Source organism: Thalassophryne amazonica, chromosome 1, assembly GCF_902500255.1.
Source record: "Thalassophryne amazonica chromosome 1, fThaAma1.1, whole genome shotgun sequence".
NCBI classification, from domain to species: domain Eukaryota; kingdom Metazoa; phylum Chordata; class Actinopteri; order Batrachoidiformes; family Batrachoididae; genus Thalassophryne; species Thalassophryne amazonica.
Window position 1 is genome coordinate 136,600,509 of NC_047103.1, and position 18,764 is coordinate 136,619,272.

Here is an 18,764-nt window from a genome sequence, read left to right on the forward strand (position 1 = left end):
TTATTATTTTCTTTTTTTTTTCCCCTTCCCCTCCTTCCCCATTTGTCATGTGTGTGGTGCATTAAAAGATGCAAAGTATACTCAACAAAAATATAAATGCAACACTTTTGGTTTTGCTCCCATTTTGTATGAGATGAACTCAAAGATCTAAAACTTTTTCCACATACACAATATCACCATTTCCCTCAAATATTGTTCACAAACCAGTCGAAATCTGTGATAGTGAGCACTTCTCCTTTGCTGAGATAATCCATCCCACCTCACAGGTGTGCCATATCAAGATGCTGATTAGACACCATGATTAGTGCACAGGTGTGCCTTAGACTGCCCACAATAAAAGGCCACTCTGAAAGGTGCAGTTTTGTTTTATTGGGGGGGATACCAGTCAGTATCTGGTGTGACCACCATTTGCCTCATGCAGTGCAACACATCTCCTTCGCATCATCCGTGAAGAGAACACCTCTCCAACGTGCCAAACGCCAGCGAATGTGAGCATTTGCCCAGTCAAGTCGGTTACGACGACGAACTGGAGTCAGGTCGAGACCCCAATGAGGATGACGAGCATGCAGATGAGCTTCCCTGAGACGGTTTCTGACAGTTTGTGCAGACATTCTTTGGTTATGCAAACCGATTGTTTCAGCAGCTGTCCGAGTGGCTGGTCTCAGACGATCTTGGAGGTGAACATGCTGGATGTGGAGGTCCTGGGCTGGTGTGGTTACACGTGGTCTGCGGTTGTGAGGTTGGTTGGATGTACTGCCAAATTCTCTGAAACACCTTTGGAGACGGCTTATGGTAGAGAAATGAACATTCAATACACGAGCAACAGCTCTGGTTGACATTCCTGCTGTCAGCATGCCAACTGCACGCTCCCTCAAATCTTGCGACATCTGTGGCATTGTGCTGTGTGATAAAACTGCACCTTTCAGAGTGGCCTTTTATTGTGGGCAGTCTAAGGCACACCTGTGCACTAATCATGGTGTCTAATCAGCATCTTGATATGGCACACCTGTGAGGTGGGATGGATTATCTCAGCAAAGGAGAAGTGCTCACTATCACAGATTTAGACTGGTTTGTGAACAATATTTGAGGGAAATGGTGATATTGTGTATGTGGAAAAAGTTTTAGATCTTTGAGTTCATCTCATACAAAATGGGAGCAAAACCAAAAGTGTTGCATTTATATTTTTGTTGAGTATATTTTGTAAACCTGCTGCCAGAGAGGGGTCGCCCCCTGACACAGGTCCACCCTTTGCTGAATGTCCTAGGCTCTGCATTAAAAGACAAGGTTTTGGAGTCTGCTGGCAGAAGGGGGAGACCTTTGAGCAACAGACCCCCACTTGCCGACCCTGATCTGGTGATAATGATGTAAGTGATGTAAGAGGGGGAAACAAGGAGGAAAGAAAAGTCTTTTTATGTATCAATAAACTTACATATGTACATATTTATATAAATATACATATATGTATATATACATACATACACACCCACATATACATACATATTATACATACACATATATACATACACACATATATATATATAGATGGACGAGGTTCCGAGGGAGTTGGTACGACAATACCGACCGGATTGTCGGCGAAGCAGGAGACGTAGGAAGCGGGGGAAGAGAGGCGGCCTGAGGCAACGCATCCGTGCAGCCACCAAGCTACCGTTGCCGCCCATCCTGCTCTGCAATGCGCGCTCACTTAAAAATAAACTGGATGAGTTGTGCTTACAAACTGGAGCTTGTTACGAGTTCCGTGAGTCTGGATTAATGGCTTTTACAGAAACATGGTTTAGCGATGATATACCGGACAGCTTCATTCAAGTGGATGGATTTACACACATCCGCCTGGACAGGAACAAAAACTCTGGTAAAACACGGGGTGGTGGAGTTTGTTTATATGTTAAAGACAGGTGGTGTACAAACTTTGCTGTCAGAGACAGGGTATGTAACTCCGATCTTGAGCTCCTGTGTGTAACCTTACGACCTTATTACCTTCCTCGAGAATTCACAAATATATTTGTGTGTGTAGTTTATATTCCACCAAGTGGAAATGCCGCCAGGGCAGCTCGTCAGATTTCAGATTGTGTCCATTCTCATCTTTAAAATAAACCGGATGCTGCCATGATTGTTCTTGGTGATTTAAATCACTGCAGTTTAAATAAATCCCTGCCTGGCTTCTACCAATATGTTCAGTGTAGCACCAGGAGCAGTAAGACTCTGGATAAGTGCTATGGGAACATAAGAGATGCCTACACAGCCAGAGTCAGACCCCCTCTTGGCAATTCGGACCATAATGTAGTCCAGCTTCTCCCCACCTATCGATCAGCATTTAAATCTAGTAAACCTGAGGTCCACTCTGTTAAATTGTGGTCTGCTGACAAGATAGAGGAGCTGAAAGGATGTTTCTTGTGTACAGATTGGGACATTTGTTTCCAAAACGCGGATATCAATAATGCCACAGAGGCAATTACTGGTTACATCTCTTTCTGTGTGGACTCAATCATTCCCCAAAAGATTATTAAGAAATACCCAAATAAATCATATGTCACACGGGAAATACGGGAATGTATTAATAGGAAGAAAGCAGCTTTTAAATCAAGGGACTTTGCAGGGTTTAGGGTCGCACAAAAAGACCTGAACCAGAAGATGAGAGATGCTCGACGGCAGCATAAGGAGCACACAGAACGGGACCTTTCCAGAGCGAACAATAAGAGACTGTGGGATTCTATTCGGGGCATGACAAACATGGACACAAAAAGGAAACCTGTAATTGACAATAATGAATTTGCAAAAGCCAATGAGCTAAATGATTTTTATTTGCGTTTTGAGTATGATAATCAGGAAGAGTGCAGGGAAATTTTAAAAGAGATTAGGTGTAATTTGCATGAGGACAGAATTTTAATTGACTCACAATCAGTTACTCAAGTTTTTAAATCAATGTACACTAATAAAGCTACAGGGCCAGACAATATGTCTGCTTTTCTTTTAAAAACATTTGCAGAGGAGCTCACTCCAGCTTGGCATCAACTCTTCCAGCTCTCTATTGATACTTATTCAGTACCTGAGCTTTGGAAGAGATCAGTTATTATTCCAGTTTCCAAGAAATCATGCCCCCAAGTGAATAATGATTTTCGGCCAGTGGCCCTAACCTCTAATGTAATGAAAGCATTGGAGAAACTGTTAATTCAGGAGCTTACTGTAGAGGTGGAGCCACACTTGGATCAGTATCAGTTTGCGTATAAAAGGAAGCGGAGTACGAGTGATGCCATTTTAACTATAATGAACTTGGTTTTAAAGCATCTTGAGAGTTCCTCTGCATATGCCAAATTAGTTTTTATTGATTTTAGTTCTGCTTTTAACTGTATCCGGTCACATATCCTTCTTCAAAAAATGATTCAGTTGAATGTGAACCCTTTTTTAATTAAGTGGTATCATTCTTTTTTGACAAACAGGTCACAGCAGGTGAAGGTCAATTCTGTCTGCTCTGATATTGCATTAAGTAGCACTGGTGCCCCTCAGGGCTGTGTTAGTTCACCTTTTTTATTTACACTGTATACCAATGACTGTATCAGCTATCAGCCAAACCAGTATGTTGTTAAATTTTCAGATGATACTGTAATACTCAGTCTGCTGAACACTAGTACTAATTCAAGTTGTCACAAATCTGGATTGGACAGGTTTGTGAACTGGTGTGATGTCCATCAGTTGCAGATTAATGTTAATAAAACAGTGGAGATGTTGGTGGACCCTCGGGCTGTTGGAGACTGTAGTGTGGTCACCATACATGGACGTAACATTGAACAGGTGGATTCATATAAATATCTGGGGGTTTATATCGATAATAACTTAAGCTGGCACATGCAAGTGTCAAGTGTTTGTGCCCGAATCCACCAGCGTTTGCACTTTCTCCGTCGACTCCGACTGTTTGGTGTATGTAGGAATATTATTGTTGTATGGCTGGGGGGCCTGGCTGCCTTTTTGTTTCTGTCTTTTGTTTTTCCTTCCAGGTGGCTTGCATTTGGGACTGAGTGGCTGTGTTGCTGAGGTTATCAGGACTTCACCCTGATCACCTGCGGCTCGTCAGGACTCACAGCTGAGGTGCATCTATATGGATTGGAACATGGTGGCATTTAAGACTGGAGTATACAGTGTGTATTTGCCAGAGACTCAACCTTGTGACCAGACGGGTGAGATCGTCGTCTCGGGAGCCATCTCATCATCAGTGGATGCAGAGAACGTCCAGGGTTTGATGCACGGTCTGTGAAAGAGGAGGGGGTGAGGTCTCACGCTCGTCAGCACACTTCCTGAGGTACGTTAGATTTTGGGACTAACATTTATACAGTCAGTAAATGTGGTGTCCCTCACACCTTTATTATATTGAGCTGTATGTTAGTCATGTATCGGCTTCCACTGCAGTGGAGTTTTGTGAACTGGATGTTCCATGCCTGCAGGTTGGGAAGCTGATTAGTAATCAAGCCAGGAAGTGTTTGCTGTTTGTACACCTTTAAGTGTTCTCTCTGTGTGTAGAGTGTGGACTCACATAATGGTTCCTTCTTTCACAGACTCGGTTTGTTGCGGCCACCTGGGGGGTGTCGGTGGGGTCCTTGGGTCCGAACAGCTTCTGGCTCCGGACCGTTAGCGCTGCTGGGAGCGCACCACGCCAGACCGCACTTTCTGTTATTTTTGTATCACTGTTATGTATTAAATTCAGTTAGCCTTTGTACCGTGCTCTGCTTATTTCATACTGGGTCCTTCAAACGCTGGTCGGTTCTCCGAGCTGCGTCCGACACATAACAATTATGCTGATTTTCTACAGAGCAACGATTGAGTCCGTGTTACGGTATGGTATTACTAGCTGGTTTTGTAATTTAACGGTTAAATCAAAAACTCAAATATTAAATTTGATTAAGATAGCTGGCAAAATCATGGGTATGGTGGTACCTGTAACTCCCCAAGAGTTGTTTGACCAGGCAGTTCTCAGATGTGCTGACAATATTTTAACAGATGAGTCTCATGTTCTGCACTCTGAATATACTTTACTTAACTCAGGAAGGAGGTACAGGGTTCCTCTTTGTAAATATAATCGATATAAATATTCATTTATTCCATTATCAGTGAAGCTCATAAATCTGCAGATAGTCCAGGGAAGATAGCTTAAGGGTATGAATTGCGGAATTTGCACAAGGATGTTAATAATGTTGTGTATTTATATTTTATCCTTTGACTTACTGTGTTGTTTTTAATGTATGGGTGCTATGTATTGGATGTGTTGTTGTGTAGCAGACTCTATCCAAGGCAAATTTCTCCTTAGGGAGACAAATAAAGACACTTTGACTTTGAGATATATACACACACACACACACACACACACATATATATATATATATATATATATATATATATATATATATATATATATATATATACATACATACACACACATACACATATATATACGAATACATATATACATATACATGTTTCCCCCTCTCTCTAAGTTATTACCATCATCACCATACTTCTATTTGACTAGCATTTCAACTACAGGATCATGATGTATAAAAATAATACTTTTGACCATGGTTTCGACACCGGCAATAACAGGTATTATGCAAATATGTTAATATCTATTATATTAACAAACATATATATTTTATTATCATTATTATTATTCATTCTTTTAATATTATAGTTTACAATTATGGCTATGATATATAATTAAATTGATGTACAGGATAATTCCAGGTATTTATGAAAGTTTGTGTGTCCTAGCGAGACCCCTTCTATTGCTGACAAGGCAAAAAAGCAAAGGTAAATTAACTAGAAATAAATTAAAAAGACATGACGATCACGCACCTCTCTCCTCATTCATGTATTTCAACAGAACCATTTCTTTGTATCTTTTTTTTGAATTGATGGATGTTAGGACATCGCTTGAGCTGAGGTGCCAAACTATTCCACAGCTTAATGCCACACACGGACACACAGAAACTTTTCCTGGTAGTTCTCACTGCCTTGACTTTAAAGTTACCACATCCCCTCAAGTTATAGCTTCCTTCTCTCTGGGTGAAGAGACTCAGAATATTACTGGGTAATGAGTTTTTACTGGCTTTATATAATAATTGTGCAGTGTAAAAATTAACCAGATCTGGCATTTTCAACAATTTTGATTGCAAAAAATAGACTATTTGTGTGATCAAGATATCCTACCTTATAGATGATTCTTATTGCCCGCTTTTGGATTATACAGAGGGGATGTAGCAAACTTTTGTAATTGTTACCCCAGATTTCTGTACAATATGTTAAGTAAGGAGAGATTAAAGAACAATACAATAAATATAATGCATTATGATCCAGAAAATATTTTGCTTTATACATAATAGAGACATTCTTGGAAACTTTTTTATGTATGTGGCTGATATGAGACTTCCAGCTTAATTTACTATTGATGGTTATCCCTAAAAATTTGACTTCTGACACTTTATCTATTTCGACACTGTCTATATTTATTGGTAAATTAGAACTGACATTATGATTTCCAAAAAACATGACTTTAGTCTTATTTATATTTAGGGATAATTTATTAATATTCAGCCAAGTTTTCATCTTAATTAATCCACTATTTACCACATTAATAAGTTTGCTATAATTATCACTGGAATAGAATATATTGGTATCATCTGCAAATAATAATAATTTTAAGAATTGTGACACATTAAATATGTCATTTATATAAAGATTAAAAAATGTGGACCCAGTATGGATCCCTGTGGGACCCCACAAGGGATGCCCAAACACCCAGATTTAAATGCACCCATCTGCACAAACTGATGTCTCTCCGTTAAATAGCTTTGAATCCAGTTCCAAGCCACTCCCCTGATACCATATCTTTCCAATTTATTGACTAGAATTGAGTGATTAAGTGTGTCAGACACTTTCTTTAAATCAATGAATATTCCAACTATATAGTTTTTACTGTCTAAGGTTTTTGTAATCTCTTCTATTGCTTCAATTATTGCAAGTGAAGTTGACCTACCAGACCTAAACCCATATTGACATTCGTTAATTATGTTCTATTTTTCTATAAAGGATCCTAACCTGTTGTTAAAAAGCTTTTCTAAAATTTTGGAAAATTGTGGAAGTAGAGAGACCAGTCTGTAGTTTGTGAAGATATGTTTATTTCCATTTTTGTATAGTGGAATAACTTTTGCCATCTTCATTTTGGTTGGGAATGTCCCAGTTTGAAATGACGTTACATATATGAGTCAGGGGTTTTGATATGCTTTTGATTATTGTTTTTACTAGCTTCATATCTATGTCATAACAGTCAGTTGATTTTTTATTTTTACATTTTAGCAGGGGTGGTGGCCAAGTGGTTAATGCGCTTGGTTTCAGTTCGGAAGGTTCTGGGTTCAAATCCCACCCCTGCCACATTTCTCCATGTAATGTGGAGTTGCGTCAGGAAGGGCATCTGGCGTAAAACCTGTGCCAAATCAACATGCAGATCCACCTTGGATTTGCTGTGGCGACCCCGAGTGCAAACAAGGGAGCAGCCGAAGGGACTTACTATATTTATTAACAATATCTATTATTTCGGCTTCACTAACACTGGAGAGAAACATTGTGTTTGGATTGATTTTTATGAGTGATTCCTGCTCCTTGTTACAACCATCGGGAATTTTTGCTGCCAAGTCGGGTCCAATATTAACAAAGAAGTTATTAAAACCATTAACTATGTTATACATATTATAGATGTCCTTGTTCTTATCAATAAAATAATTTGTTTAAGAATTACCTCTTACCTTATTTTTGATTATAGTGTTAAGAATTTCCCAGATTTTTATTATTATTTAATAGATTGGTATAATATAATTTCTTGCTGGCTCTGATTATATTAGTTAGTTTGTTTTTATATAATTTATATCTATGTTCAGATTCTTTTGTCCTTAGTCTAACAAATTGTCTGTATAATGTATTCTTCATTTAACAAGCATTTTGTAGACCTTTTGTTAACCATGGACTTTTGGCGACAGTACTGTTTTTGTTGATTGATACTGTTTTGTTTTTGTCATTAAATGTGACTTAAAAGTCTCCCTGGCTTATAGGCCTTATTATGGAGAATTTCCAAGATTTGGGCACTCCTGTGACAAGGAGGAAATTAAACAATCTGGAGAAGACTCCTTTTTTATTGAACGCAGTCTTTGAGTAGACGGGCTTTCAGGCCGTCTGGGCCAGTGGCCTTGTTTGGCTTCAGTTCGGCTGGAAAAAGAGCCTTTTTACGTAAATTTTCAAGCAAATAGTGCATTCTGCTCATATGTGTTCACTGAATAATATTGGGATGACACATAGTTCATTGTATTATAAATAGTTACGCTTTGCTGGTGTCAAGTTTTGTATTTGTGTGTGATAAGCTGACAACACAGTAGTAGCAGCAAGTTCCCACTCTATCCAATTTCAGTTACCCAAGCCACATAAAGCAGTATTGTTGAAAATTCAAAGAAAACAAAAGAAAATAAAATGTTTCAAATCTGGATTGTGGTAAAGAAAAAGTTTTATTTTTCATTGTTTAAAAATAAATTAGAATACGATTAGTTAAGTGGTTTACTTGTGCAGGTATTTTAAGTTTTAATGAAAGACACAGCCTTAGATACATATTCCCATATACCCCCTTCACACTAGAGGTGGAATGAGCTGGTGTCATTGACCAAATTAACCCCCCTAAAAATTGGTCCGCCCTGCCTTCACTGCGCATGCATCATTTATGTGTATCACCTGCGATTTGCCAATTATCACCTCGTTTCTGCTTAAAACTGCACTCCAGTCAGCGACAGATATGTGAAGCTTTGGTACAACAATCATTTCCACATTAATTCAGCAATTTCATAATAAAAGATGGATCAGAGTGCAGCAGCCAGAGGAGATACTGCTGCTGCATTCATTGCGCCTCTGTCATTTCAAAGTGTCAGTGGCAACTCACAGATTATCGCACCAAGCGCGCTTAGTGGCCAATGCAGTGTTATGTGCACACACACACACACACACACACACACACACACACACACACACACACACACACACACACACACACAAACACACACACACACACACGGCTGAGTGATAATTACAGCCCCACACGTGTGCCACGCTCACAAGCGCGCACGTGAGCATGAGGAAAACAGTGCTCTGGTCTGCCATCCAGACATTTGGACATCAGGCAGTCTGCAGCGCCTTTTATGGCAGTCTGACAGCAGTCTGTATCATCCACCATGTTGTCTACATGCACTTTGGATGCCATCGTGCAGGTGTGGACAAGGTATTCCGGATGTGTTCTGACAGAGCTGGCCACACCGCTTTTCCTCCCGACTGGATCGGATTACAGCAATATTTGCCATGTTAGGCATGCTTCCAGCACATTCTTGCTATGTGTGATGGGGGTTTTAATTTTCTTACTGCATGCTAACAGTATTCTAGGTATTCCTACTGTGTTCCACCTACATTTGAACTGCATTTGAAAGCAAATACACATGGAATGTGCAGTCATTCAAGGTGGATTCGGCCCACATTCTAAGTATTCGAATGGCATTCCTACATAGCTGTCAGAATATCTGTCCCTCCAAAATGTGCCTCAGATATAGGATTTTTCTCCCCTTCCACCTGATTCTGCTTGATTCCTGCTCATTCCTACTAATACCCCATCACACATATGGCCGAATGGCATCAGAATGACACATCCAGCCACAGTCTGGAAGTACTGAGGTACTGCCATATACATATTATTACTTGATCACCATCTAAACTCTGTAAGAGTTATGGCATGGAACTGTATGGCCAGGCCATGACAACATCATTAAACATGAAACTCATCTCCAGCATGGAACCAGGATTGTTTCACAGTGCAGGGCATACAGGATACAGTAAACACAGCCTGTGATGAAAAGCCTCTCACTCGGCTGCTGTGTGCTGCAAACAACCACGGCAAATATAAATCTCATGTGATAATCCAACCTACATCAAGGTGTACAGAGTTGCGTTGTGCTGCTGAAGTGAGCAAAAAAGAAAAAAGAAATTAAAGCTTGCTGGATAGGCTGCATCTGATGAACGATGTAAGAGCTTGGCCCACTGCTAGCAGACTTTCAGCAAAGGCGTCCAGTGACTGGCAGTGGCACATATGCACCCCATGCACACGCTTAGCAGATCATTCAGCTGTTATGAACACACACACACACAGCTGAGTGATCATTCTACGTATGCACTTGCACATAAGGTCAGTAGCACTGGGAAGGAGAGGAGAAGCACAGATGTGATTGCATGAATGAGTGACCACACCGAGTCCGGTCCATACGCTGGTTGTACTACGATGTCCAGTACCAGCAGGTCCTGTGCAAAGGTCCTGTGCACAGCATTGCCTCCCACTCGGTCCCGTGTGTGCCACCCAGACTTTTGAACATCGGGCAGTCTTCAGCACCTTTTATGGCCATCTTACAGCAGTCTGTGTCATCTAAACTGTTGTCTAAATACACTGTGCATACGATCGTGCAGGTGTGCACAAGGTAGTCTGGATGGGATCCATACACAGTATACATGCCTCTTTCCCTCCTGACTGCATCTGGATTATGGCAATATTTGCCGTGTCGGCCTGGTTCCTGCACATTCTTGCTATGTGTGAGGGGGCTTAAGTGCCTTTAGATTGGCTAGTGATATTTCTTTATTAGTTCCACATGGGGAAATTTGCAGTGCCACAGCAGCAGTGACAAGAGACTTGTGCAACAGCAGGCAAGTAATGTGTACAAATAGAACAAATATTACATAAATATGTAAATAATCTGAATATTGTGTACACACTTTCACAATGCATTGACAGATTTTGGGCCAGTTAATATTTCATTTAAGCTCCAAAACTGTGATACTTGCCGTAGTCATTTACATTGAAATGTAGTTAGACTGGACTGCACTGTTTTATGCAACATGGTTATGTTGGGGTTTTTCTGTCTGCCTGAACCCCACCCGGTAGTTTTATGTGGTGCACAAACTCAGTAATTGACAGGAGACGGACTTCAAGAACAGATGTTGTATTAGAAGATGCCTACACTGTGAACAGAGTCACTAAGACAGCGCTGGGGTCTTCCAGAAGCAAACGTCCATCAGGTGCTCTGGTTCATCCCAGACAGATGTGAAGCACTTGTTTTTATCAGTTTAGACTGCACACAAATGACATTTGGGTGTGGATCATGACTGTATGTAAAGCAGTCAGGTCAAATCCAGTTCATCACATTAAGCGGTCTGAGGACATTTGGGTATGCATCACGGAACATTCTGACAGTTAGAATAATATGAATAATAGAATAGAATAATAGAATAGAATAATAATATGATATTCTGTCTTCTCATTTGTTCTCTCTCTCTCTCTCTCTCTCTCTCTCTCTCTCCCCCTCTGTCTGTCTTTCGCTCTCCTTGCAGGTATGGATGGATGCAGGAACGCAGATATTTTTCTCATATGCAGTCTGTGTGGGGAGCCTCACAGCACTGGGCAGTTACAACAAATACAACAATGATTGCTATAAGTGAGGCACTTTGTCATGCACAGATGCACACAACCACACAAACGCAGTGGTACAGCTACAGTGGGGCCTAAAAGTATTTAATCAGTCCCTGATTGTGCAAGTTCTCCTACTTAGAAAGATGAGAGTGGTCTGTAATTTTCATCATAGGTACACTTCAAGTATGAGAAACAAAATGAGAAAAAAATTCCAGGAAATCACATTGTAGGATTTTTAAAGAATTTATTTGTAAATTATGGTCTCAATTCTTCTTCAAGAAGCTCTTCTGTCCTCCACCTGTTACCTGTATTAATGGCACCTATTGGGACTGGTTATCTGTATAAAAGACACCTATCCACAGGCTCAAACAGACTCCAAACTCAACCATGGTCAAGACCAAAGACCTGTCGAAGGACACCAGGAAGAAAATTGTAGATGTGCACCAGGCTGGGAAGAGTGACTCTACAATGGGCAAGCAGGTTGGTGTGAATAAATCAACTGTGGGAGCAACTGTAAGAAAATGGAAGACATACAAGACCAGTGATAATCTCCCTCGATCTGGTGCTCCACGCAAGATGTCACCCCATGGGGTCAAAATGAGCATGAGAACGGTGAACAAAAATCCCAGAACTATACGGAGGGACCTGATGAATGACCTGCAGAGAGCTGGGACCAAAGTAACAAAGGCTACACACTACGCAGAGAGGGACTCAAATCCTGCAGTGCCAGGTTTGTCCCCCTGCTTAAGCCAGTAAGTGTCCAGGCACATCTGAAGTTTGCCAGAGAGCATATGGATGATCCAGAAGGGGAATGGGAGAATATCATGTGATCAGATGAAATCAAAATAGAACTTTTTAGTAAAAACTCAACTCGTCGTGTTTGGAGGAAGAAGAATGCTGAGTTGCATCCAAAGAACACCATACCTACTGTGAAGCATGGGGGTGGAAACATCATGCTTTGGGGCTGTTTTTTCTGCAAAGGGGACAAGACGACTGATCTGTGTGAAGGGAAGAATGAACGGGGCTATGTGTCATGAGATTTTAAGCCAAAACCTCCTACTTTCAGTGAGAACATTGAAGATGCAACGTGGCTGGGTCTTCCAGCATGACAATGATCCCAAACACACAACTCAGGCAACGAAGGAGTGGCTCCATAAAAAGCATTCCAAGGTCCTGGAGTGGCAAAGCCAGTCTCCAGACCTCAACCCCATAGAATATTTGTGGAGGGAGTTGAAAGTCCATGTTGCCCAGCGACAGCCCCAAACATCATTACTCTAGAGGAGATCTGCATGGAGGAATGGGCCAAAATACCAGTTACAGTGTGTGCAAACCTTGCCAACCTGGTGAAGACTTACAGGAAACATTTGACCTCTGTCATTGCCAACAAAGATTATGTTACAAAGTATTGAGTTGAACTTTTGTTATTGACCAAATACTTATTTTCCACCGTAATTTACAAATAAATTCTTTAAAAATCCTACAATGTGATTTCCTGGTTTTTGTTTTTCTCATTTTGTCTCTCATAGTTGAAGTGTACCTATGATGAAAATTACAGACCTCTCTCATCTTTCTAAGTAGGAGAACTTGCAGAATCAGGGACTGACTACTTTTTTACCCCACTGTAGCTGTTATGTGGTTACACTGCACTGCAGATATTCCATATTCTGTGAAATTAAAGGGAGCTCCCCTTAGTCAGTTGACCTGCATAAGGAAAGGGAAGAAAACACGTGCACAGCCCCATCTTATAAAAATAAAGCCTCCACTGACTTGTTTCCCACCATCTTGCACACATTCACGGGCCAGATATGGCAACAACAACAACAAAAGTTATTCCAGTGATACGAAGAATGTGTTTCTTTCATGCGCTGCTTCAGTTCTGTCCTATTGTTTTGCAGTCCTCTTTTTTTTAAATGGGTGTTTCCTTGCAGGGACTCCATCTTGCTGTGCCTCCTGAACAGCAGCACTAGTTTTGTGGCGGGTTTTGCCATCTTCTCTGTGTTGGGCTTCATGGCCAAGGAACAGGGCGTGGACATCGCCACTGTGGCCCAGTCAGGTGACACTCAGTTAGCAGTACTACAACGCAGTACTACAATGTTGGGATGTTGTGTAAATGTAAATAAATACAGAATACGATTTGCAAATCCTCTTCAACCTATATTCAATTGAATACACCACAAAGACAAGATATTTAATTTTCAAACTGATAAACTTATTGTTTTTGTGCAAATATTTGGTCATTTTGAAATGGATGCCTGCAACACATTTCAAAAAAGTTGGGACAGTGGTATGTTTACCACTGTGTTACATCACCTTTCCTTCTAACAACACTCAATAAACATTTGTGAACTGAGGACACGAATTGTTGAAGCTTTGTAGGTGGACTTCTTTCTCAATTTTGCTTGATGTACGACTTCATTTGTTCAACATTTGTTGTCTCTGTTGTCGTATTTTGCGCTTCATAATGCGCCACACATTTTCAGTGGGTGACAGGTCTGGACTGCAGGCAGGCCAGTCTAGTAACACTCGTTTACTACGAAGCCACGCTGTTGTAACACGTGCAGAATGTGGCTTGGCATTGTGTTGCTGAAATAAGCAGGGACGTCCCTGAAAAAGATGTTGCTTGGATGGCAGCATGTGTTACTCCAAAACCTGGATGGACCTTTCAGCATTGATGGTGCCATCACAGATGTGTAAGTTGCCCATGCTATGGGCACTAACACACCCCCATACCATCACAGATGGTGGCTTTTGAATTTTGCGTTGGTAACAATATGGATGGTCTTTTTCCTCTTTTGTCCAGACGACAAAACATCCATGATTTCCAAAAACAATTTGAAATGTGGACTCATCAGACCACAGCACACTTTTCCACTTTGCTTCTGTCCATTTCAAATGAGCTCGGGCCCAGAGAAGGCAGTGGCGTTTCAGGATGTTATTGATGTATGGCTTTCACTTTGCATGGTAGAGTTTTAACTTGCACTTGTAGATGTAGCCTTGAACTGTGTTAACTGACAATGGTTTTCTGAAGTGATCCTGAGCCCACGCGGTAAGATCCTTTACACAATGATGTTGGTTTTTAATGCAATGCCGCCTGAGGTATCGAAGGTCATGGGCATTCAATGTTGGTTTTCGGCCTTGCCACTTACGTGTAGAAAGTTCTCCCGATTCTCTGAAACGTCTTATTATATTATGGACTGTAGATGATGGAATCCCTAAATTTCTTGCAATTGAACATTGAGAAACATTGTTCTTAAACTGTTGGACTATTTTTTTCATGCAGTTGTTCACAAAGTGGTGATCCTCGCCCCGTCTTGGCTTGTGAACGGCTGGGCCTTTTGGGGATGCTCCTTTTATACCTAATCATGACACTCACAATTAGTGTCTTTAGTTCCCAAAGACTTATTGAGTGTTGTTAGAAGGAAAGGTGATGTAAGATGATCTGCAACATCACCACCAAATGACACTATATCCTGCTCACTGTAGTTTTAAAGGATCACATCCATAAAGGATTTTAAAAAAGTACATCTTTGTGACAACATTAGATGAGAAGTTCTCAACAGTGATGATAATCGGGAAAAATTTTGGAGGTGGCCTGGATCTGGAACATATACATACAGTAAAATACAACAGAGGTCAGGCCCGGATCCAGACCGGTTTGGACTGATGCAGTTGCATCGGTCAAATTTTTTTACGCATCGTTCGTCATCGGTAAAAAAAAAAAAAAAAAAAAAAAAAAAAACTTGAATAAAGACTAAAACGTTTTTTCCTCCCAAAATGAAACATGCTGTATTTCTTTACAAATTACATCCTGAAGTGAAGCAAGAACTCAGCTCAGATATATGGAAAGACATTCATGCCAATAATGTCTGAAAGGAAGTGCTTTTGACAAAAACTACAGATTTGTTTATTCCTATTTATGTCCAGAGATCAAGGATCCACCATGTAGAGTTTATTATGTCCAAAGTTTAAGGATCCAGTGACCAATTTCATATTTATTTACTTTAAGACTCAATAAAATGTTCAATTTCAATTTAATCGGCTTATAAAGTGCCAAATCACAACAAAATCTAAATATACTAAAACAAATACATCACAATTGTACACATATCACAGTTGTGATATGTGTACAATTGTGATGTATTTGTTTTAGTATATTTAGTCATGGACATGATGAATATTGTTACCTGCTGGACTATTTCTAATTTTGATTGGTATCAGTGGAAAATGTCTTCTGTGAACTGTCTGTATCTCATTATATTATTATTAAGAATATATGCAGTCATATTTTTATTGATTTTATCAACTGAAAAAAAATCATATATAGATTCAGGTATAACTGAAAGATTTTGGCAATAAATTTGATCCTGTTTACAGTCAATTTTTGTTATAGTGGTTTTTTTTAGAACATCATATTTATACAAATAAGTGTTCACTATGGTCCATGAAGTATAATAAATATATTAAAAGAAGTGTGACAGTGTATGTTGCACACAAATAAAAGAATGACGATTATTGAATAACAAGACTTGTACGATTTTTATTTTAGCATTCGGCAAAAATGCATTTGTCAGATTTTCACTCTGGATCCAGCCCTGACGGAGATGATTACACAACCACCACTCTGTTAGTTGGTGGAAGTACCAAAACATTAATAACGCATTGGTCATGAGTGTGCTGCACCCAGTAACAGGTCTCTGAGTCTCGGTCTCGGGGTCTCTGAGCTCATTTGAAATGGACAGATGCAAAGTGGAAAAGTGTGCTGTGGTCTGATGAGTCCACATTTCAAATTGTTTTTGGAAATCATGGACGTCGTGTCCTCTGGACAACAGAGGAAAAAGACCATCCAGACTGTTACCAGCGCAAAGTTCATAAGCCAGCATCTGTGATGGTATGCGTGTGTTAGTGCCCATGGCATAGGCAGCTTACACATCTGTGATGGCACCATCAATGCTGAAAGGTACATCCAGGTTTTGGAGCAACACATGCTGCCATCCAAGCAATGTCTTTTTCAGGGACGTCCCTGATTATTTCAGCAAGACAATGCCAAGCCACATTCTGCACTTTTTACAACAGTGTAGCACCAAAGTAAAAGAGTGCGGGTACCAGACTGGCCTGCCTGCAGTCCAGACCTGTCACCCTTTGAAAATGTGTGGCGCATTATGAAGCACAAAATACAACGGAGACCCTGGAGTGTTGAACAGATGAAGTTGAACAGCAAGCAAGAATGGGAAAGAATTCCACCTACAAAGCTTCAACAATTCGTGTCCTCAGTTCCCAAATGCTTAATGAGTGGCTTTAGAAGGAAATGAGATGTAACACAGTGGTAAACATACCACTGTCCCAGCTTTTTTGAAATGTGTTGGTGTTGCAGGCATTTCAAAATGAGCAAATATTTGCACAAAAATTTTATTAGTTTGAACATTAAATATCTTGTCTTTGTGCTGTATTAAATTGAATATAGGTTGACGAGGATTTGCAAATCATTGTATTCTGTTTTTATTTACATTTTACACAACGTCCCAACTTCACTGGAATTGGGGTTGTATAAGGCAAATATTGTTATAAATTAAATTATTTTAAAGCTACATTATACACACTGTAGCTTTAAAATACTGCTCATGCAGCCTCAAAGTGATGCTTGCTTTTCTTTTCAGAATGTTGTTTCTAATACCCTGTCACAAATAGCCAGAATCATGCAGAACGGAGTCAGAATGACGAATCGGCGCTCATTCGAAAAGTGGTGGGTTTCAGTTCTACAACATTTTGACAGCCATCTGTGAGAGTCCACAGAGTTGATCAAAAATGGCTGGCGGTCCCGAGTGTGATGCACATGTTCAAAACCCTCTGGGCGCCATTGAGATGGGACACCTATATGACGTTGGGCCGTGTGCGATGTGAGGACCATCTGACCGCAATTTATACATTGCAATGGCGGAAAAATGAGATATGAAATTATTTGAGTGCATATAAGGGAATCTCAAGATGGATGTGGCATAGCCTGCCAGTATGACCTGCACGTGCCGCATATAATAATGTCCAACCCCCCTCCCAGAGCACAAAGGAACTGTTGAAATGTATGTAGCACACTTCCTCATGACAATAATTATGAGTTGTTATCATGTACAGTGAATGTGAACAGCGACTATAAAACCGAAAGCACCGTGCGCTACTGTGCGCCGCAAATGTGAACAGGCTGTTATATCCACAATAGACCTTACAGTACAGATATTTGTCCATTCCTTCCCATGGGCGAAGTAAAGAATATGAACTATTGCCTCCATCACGTGTATATAACACGAGCAGCTGCACCGCTCCACGGTGCACAGTAACGTGTCAGTGCACGCGTCAGACTCCGACCTGAATGGGTCTCCCCTTGTAATATATGATCATCTTCTAACTCTGGAGGAGATATGGCATGGAACTGATGTGCCAGGCTGTGACAGCCTTAACCCCTTAAGCCGTAGAGCCTATTTCACCAAAATCACATACCCATACATTATGATTTATTTCTCAGCATGTACAAGGTCAAAAATGCAAAAGTTTGGATCAGCTAAAAGACAGGTCCTAGGGGATGTTGTGGATGCAAAAAAATTGAAAGTAAATAATACTTGGTAAGAGTAAATTAGATTTTTTTTTTCCCCACAAAAAAATGAATTCTGATTTATGTCTTTATTTGCTTGGCGTTTCAGCTGTGGTTAGTTGATATGTGATTGAAGTGGATACCTTTGTAGAGGAGACTTCGCTTGACATTTTGATGTGTAATAAGTGTATGTTGGTGTCAGCATTGGTTAGTTATGAGTGTTCAAATGTTCCAAAACAGGGCAAGTCCCCAAAGTTGGGGACTCTCAGGTTTAAGAGGTTAATAAATGTGAATCTCACCTCCAACAACAGTCGAGGAGTGTTTCACAGCATGGAGGTGAACATGGAGCCGAGACCACAGCCTGTAGTTAAAATCCTCTCACCCGGCTGCTGTGTGCTGGAATGAACCACGTAAAAATATATCCCATGTGATAATTCAACCAACAAAGTGTCCAGAGTTGCATTGTGCTGCTGAAGTGAGCAAAAAAGAAAAAAGAAATTAAAGTTCCCTGGAAAGGCTCCGTCTGATGCATGGAACAGCATGGCGCACTGCCAGCAAACTTTTACCAAAACTGTCCATTGGCACGTGCATGCTTAGTGGCTCATGCAATGTTATGCATAGACACACACACACAGACACATGGCT

At 40.5% G+C, this 18,764-nt stretch overlaps 1 protein-coding gene across 1 annotated transcript in view; it reads left to right on the forward strand.

Moving 5' to 3' along the window:
- LOC117514721 (sodium- and chloride-dependent GABA transporter 2-like) overlaps positions 1–18,764 on the forward strand; it is a 177,021-nt gene that overhangs the window by 128,410 nt on the left and 29,847 nt on the right. The window contains exons 8-9 of the mRNA XM_034175287.1: positions 11,461–11,564; positions 13,468–13,592. Of these exons, the coding sequence (XP_034031178.1) occupies positions 11,461–11,564; positions 13,468–13,592 (229 nt within the window). The remainder of the gene's footprint in view (positions 1–11,460; positions 11,565–13,467; positions 13,593–18,764) is intronic.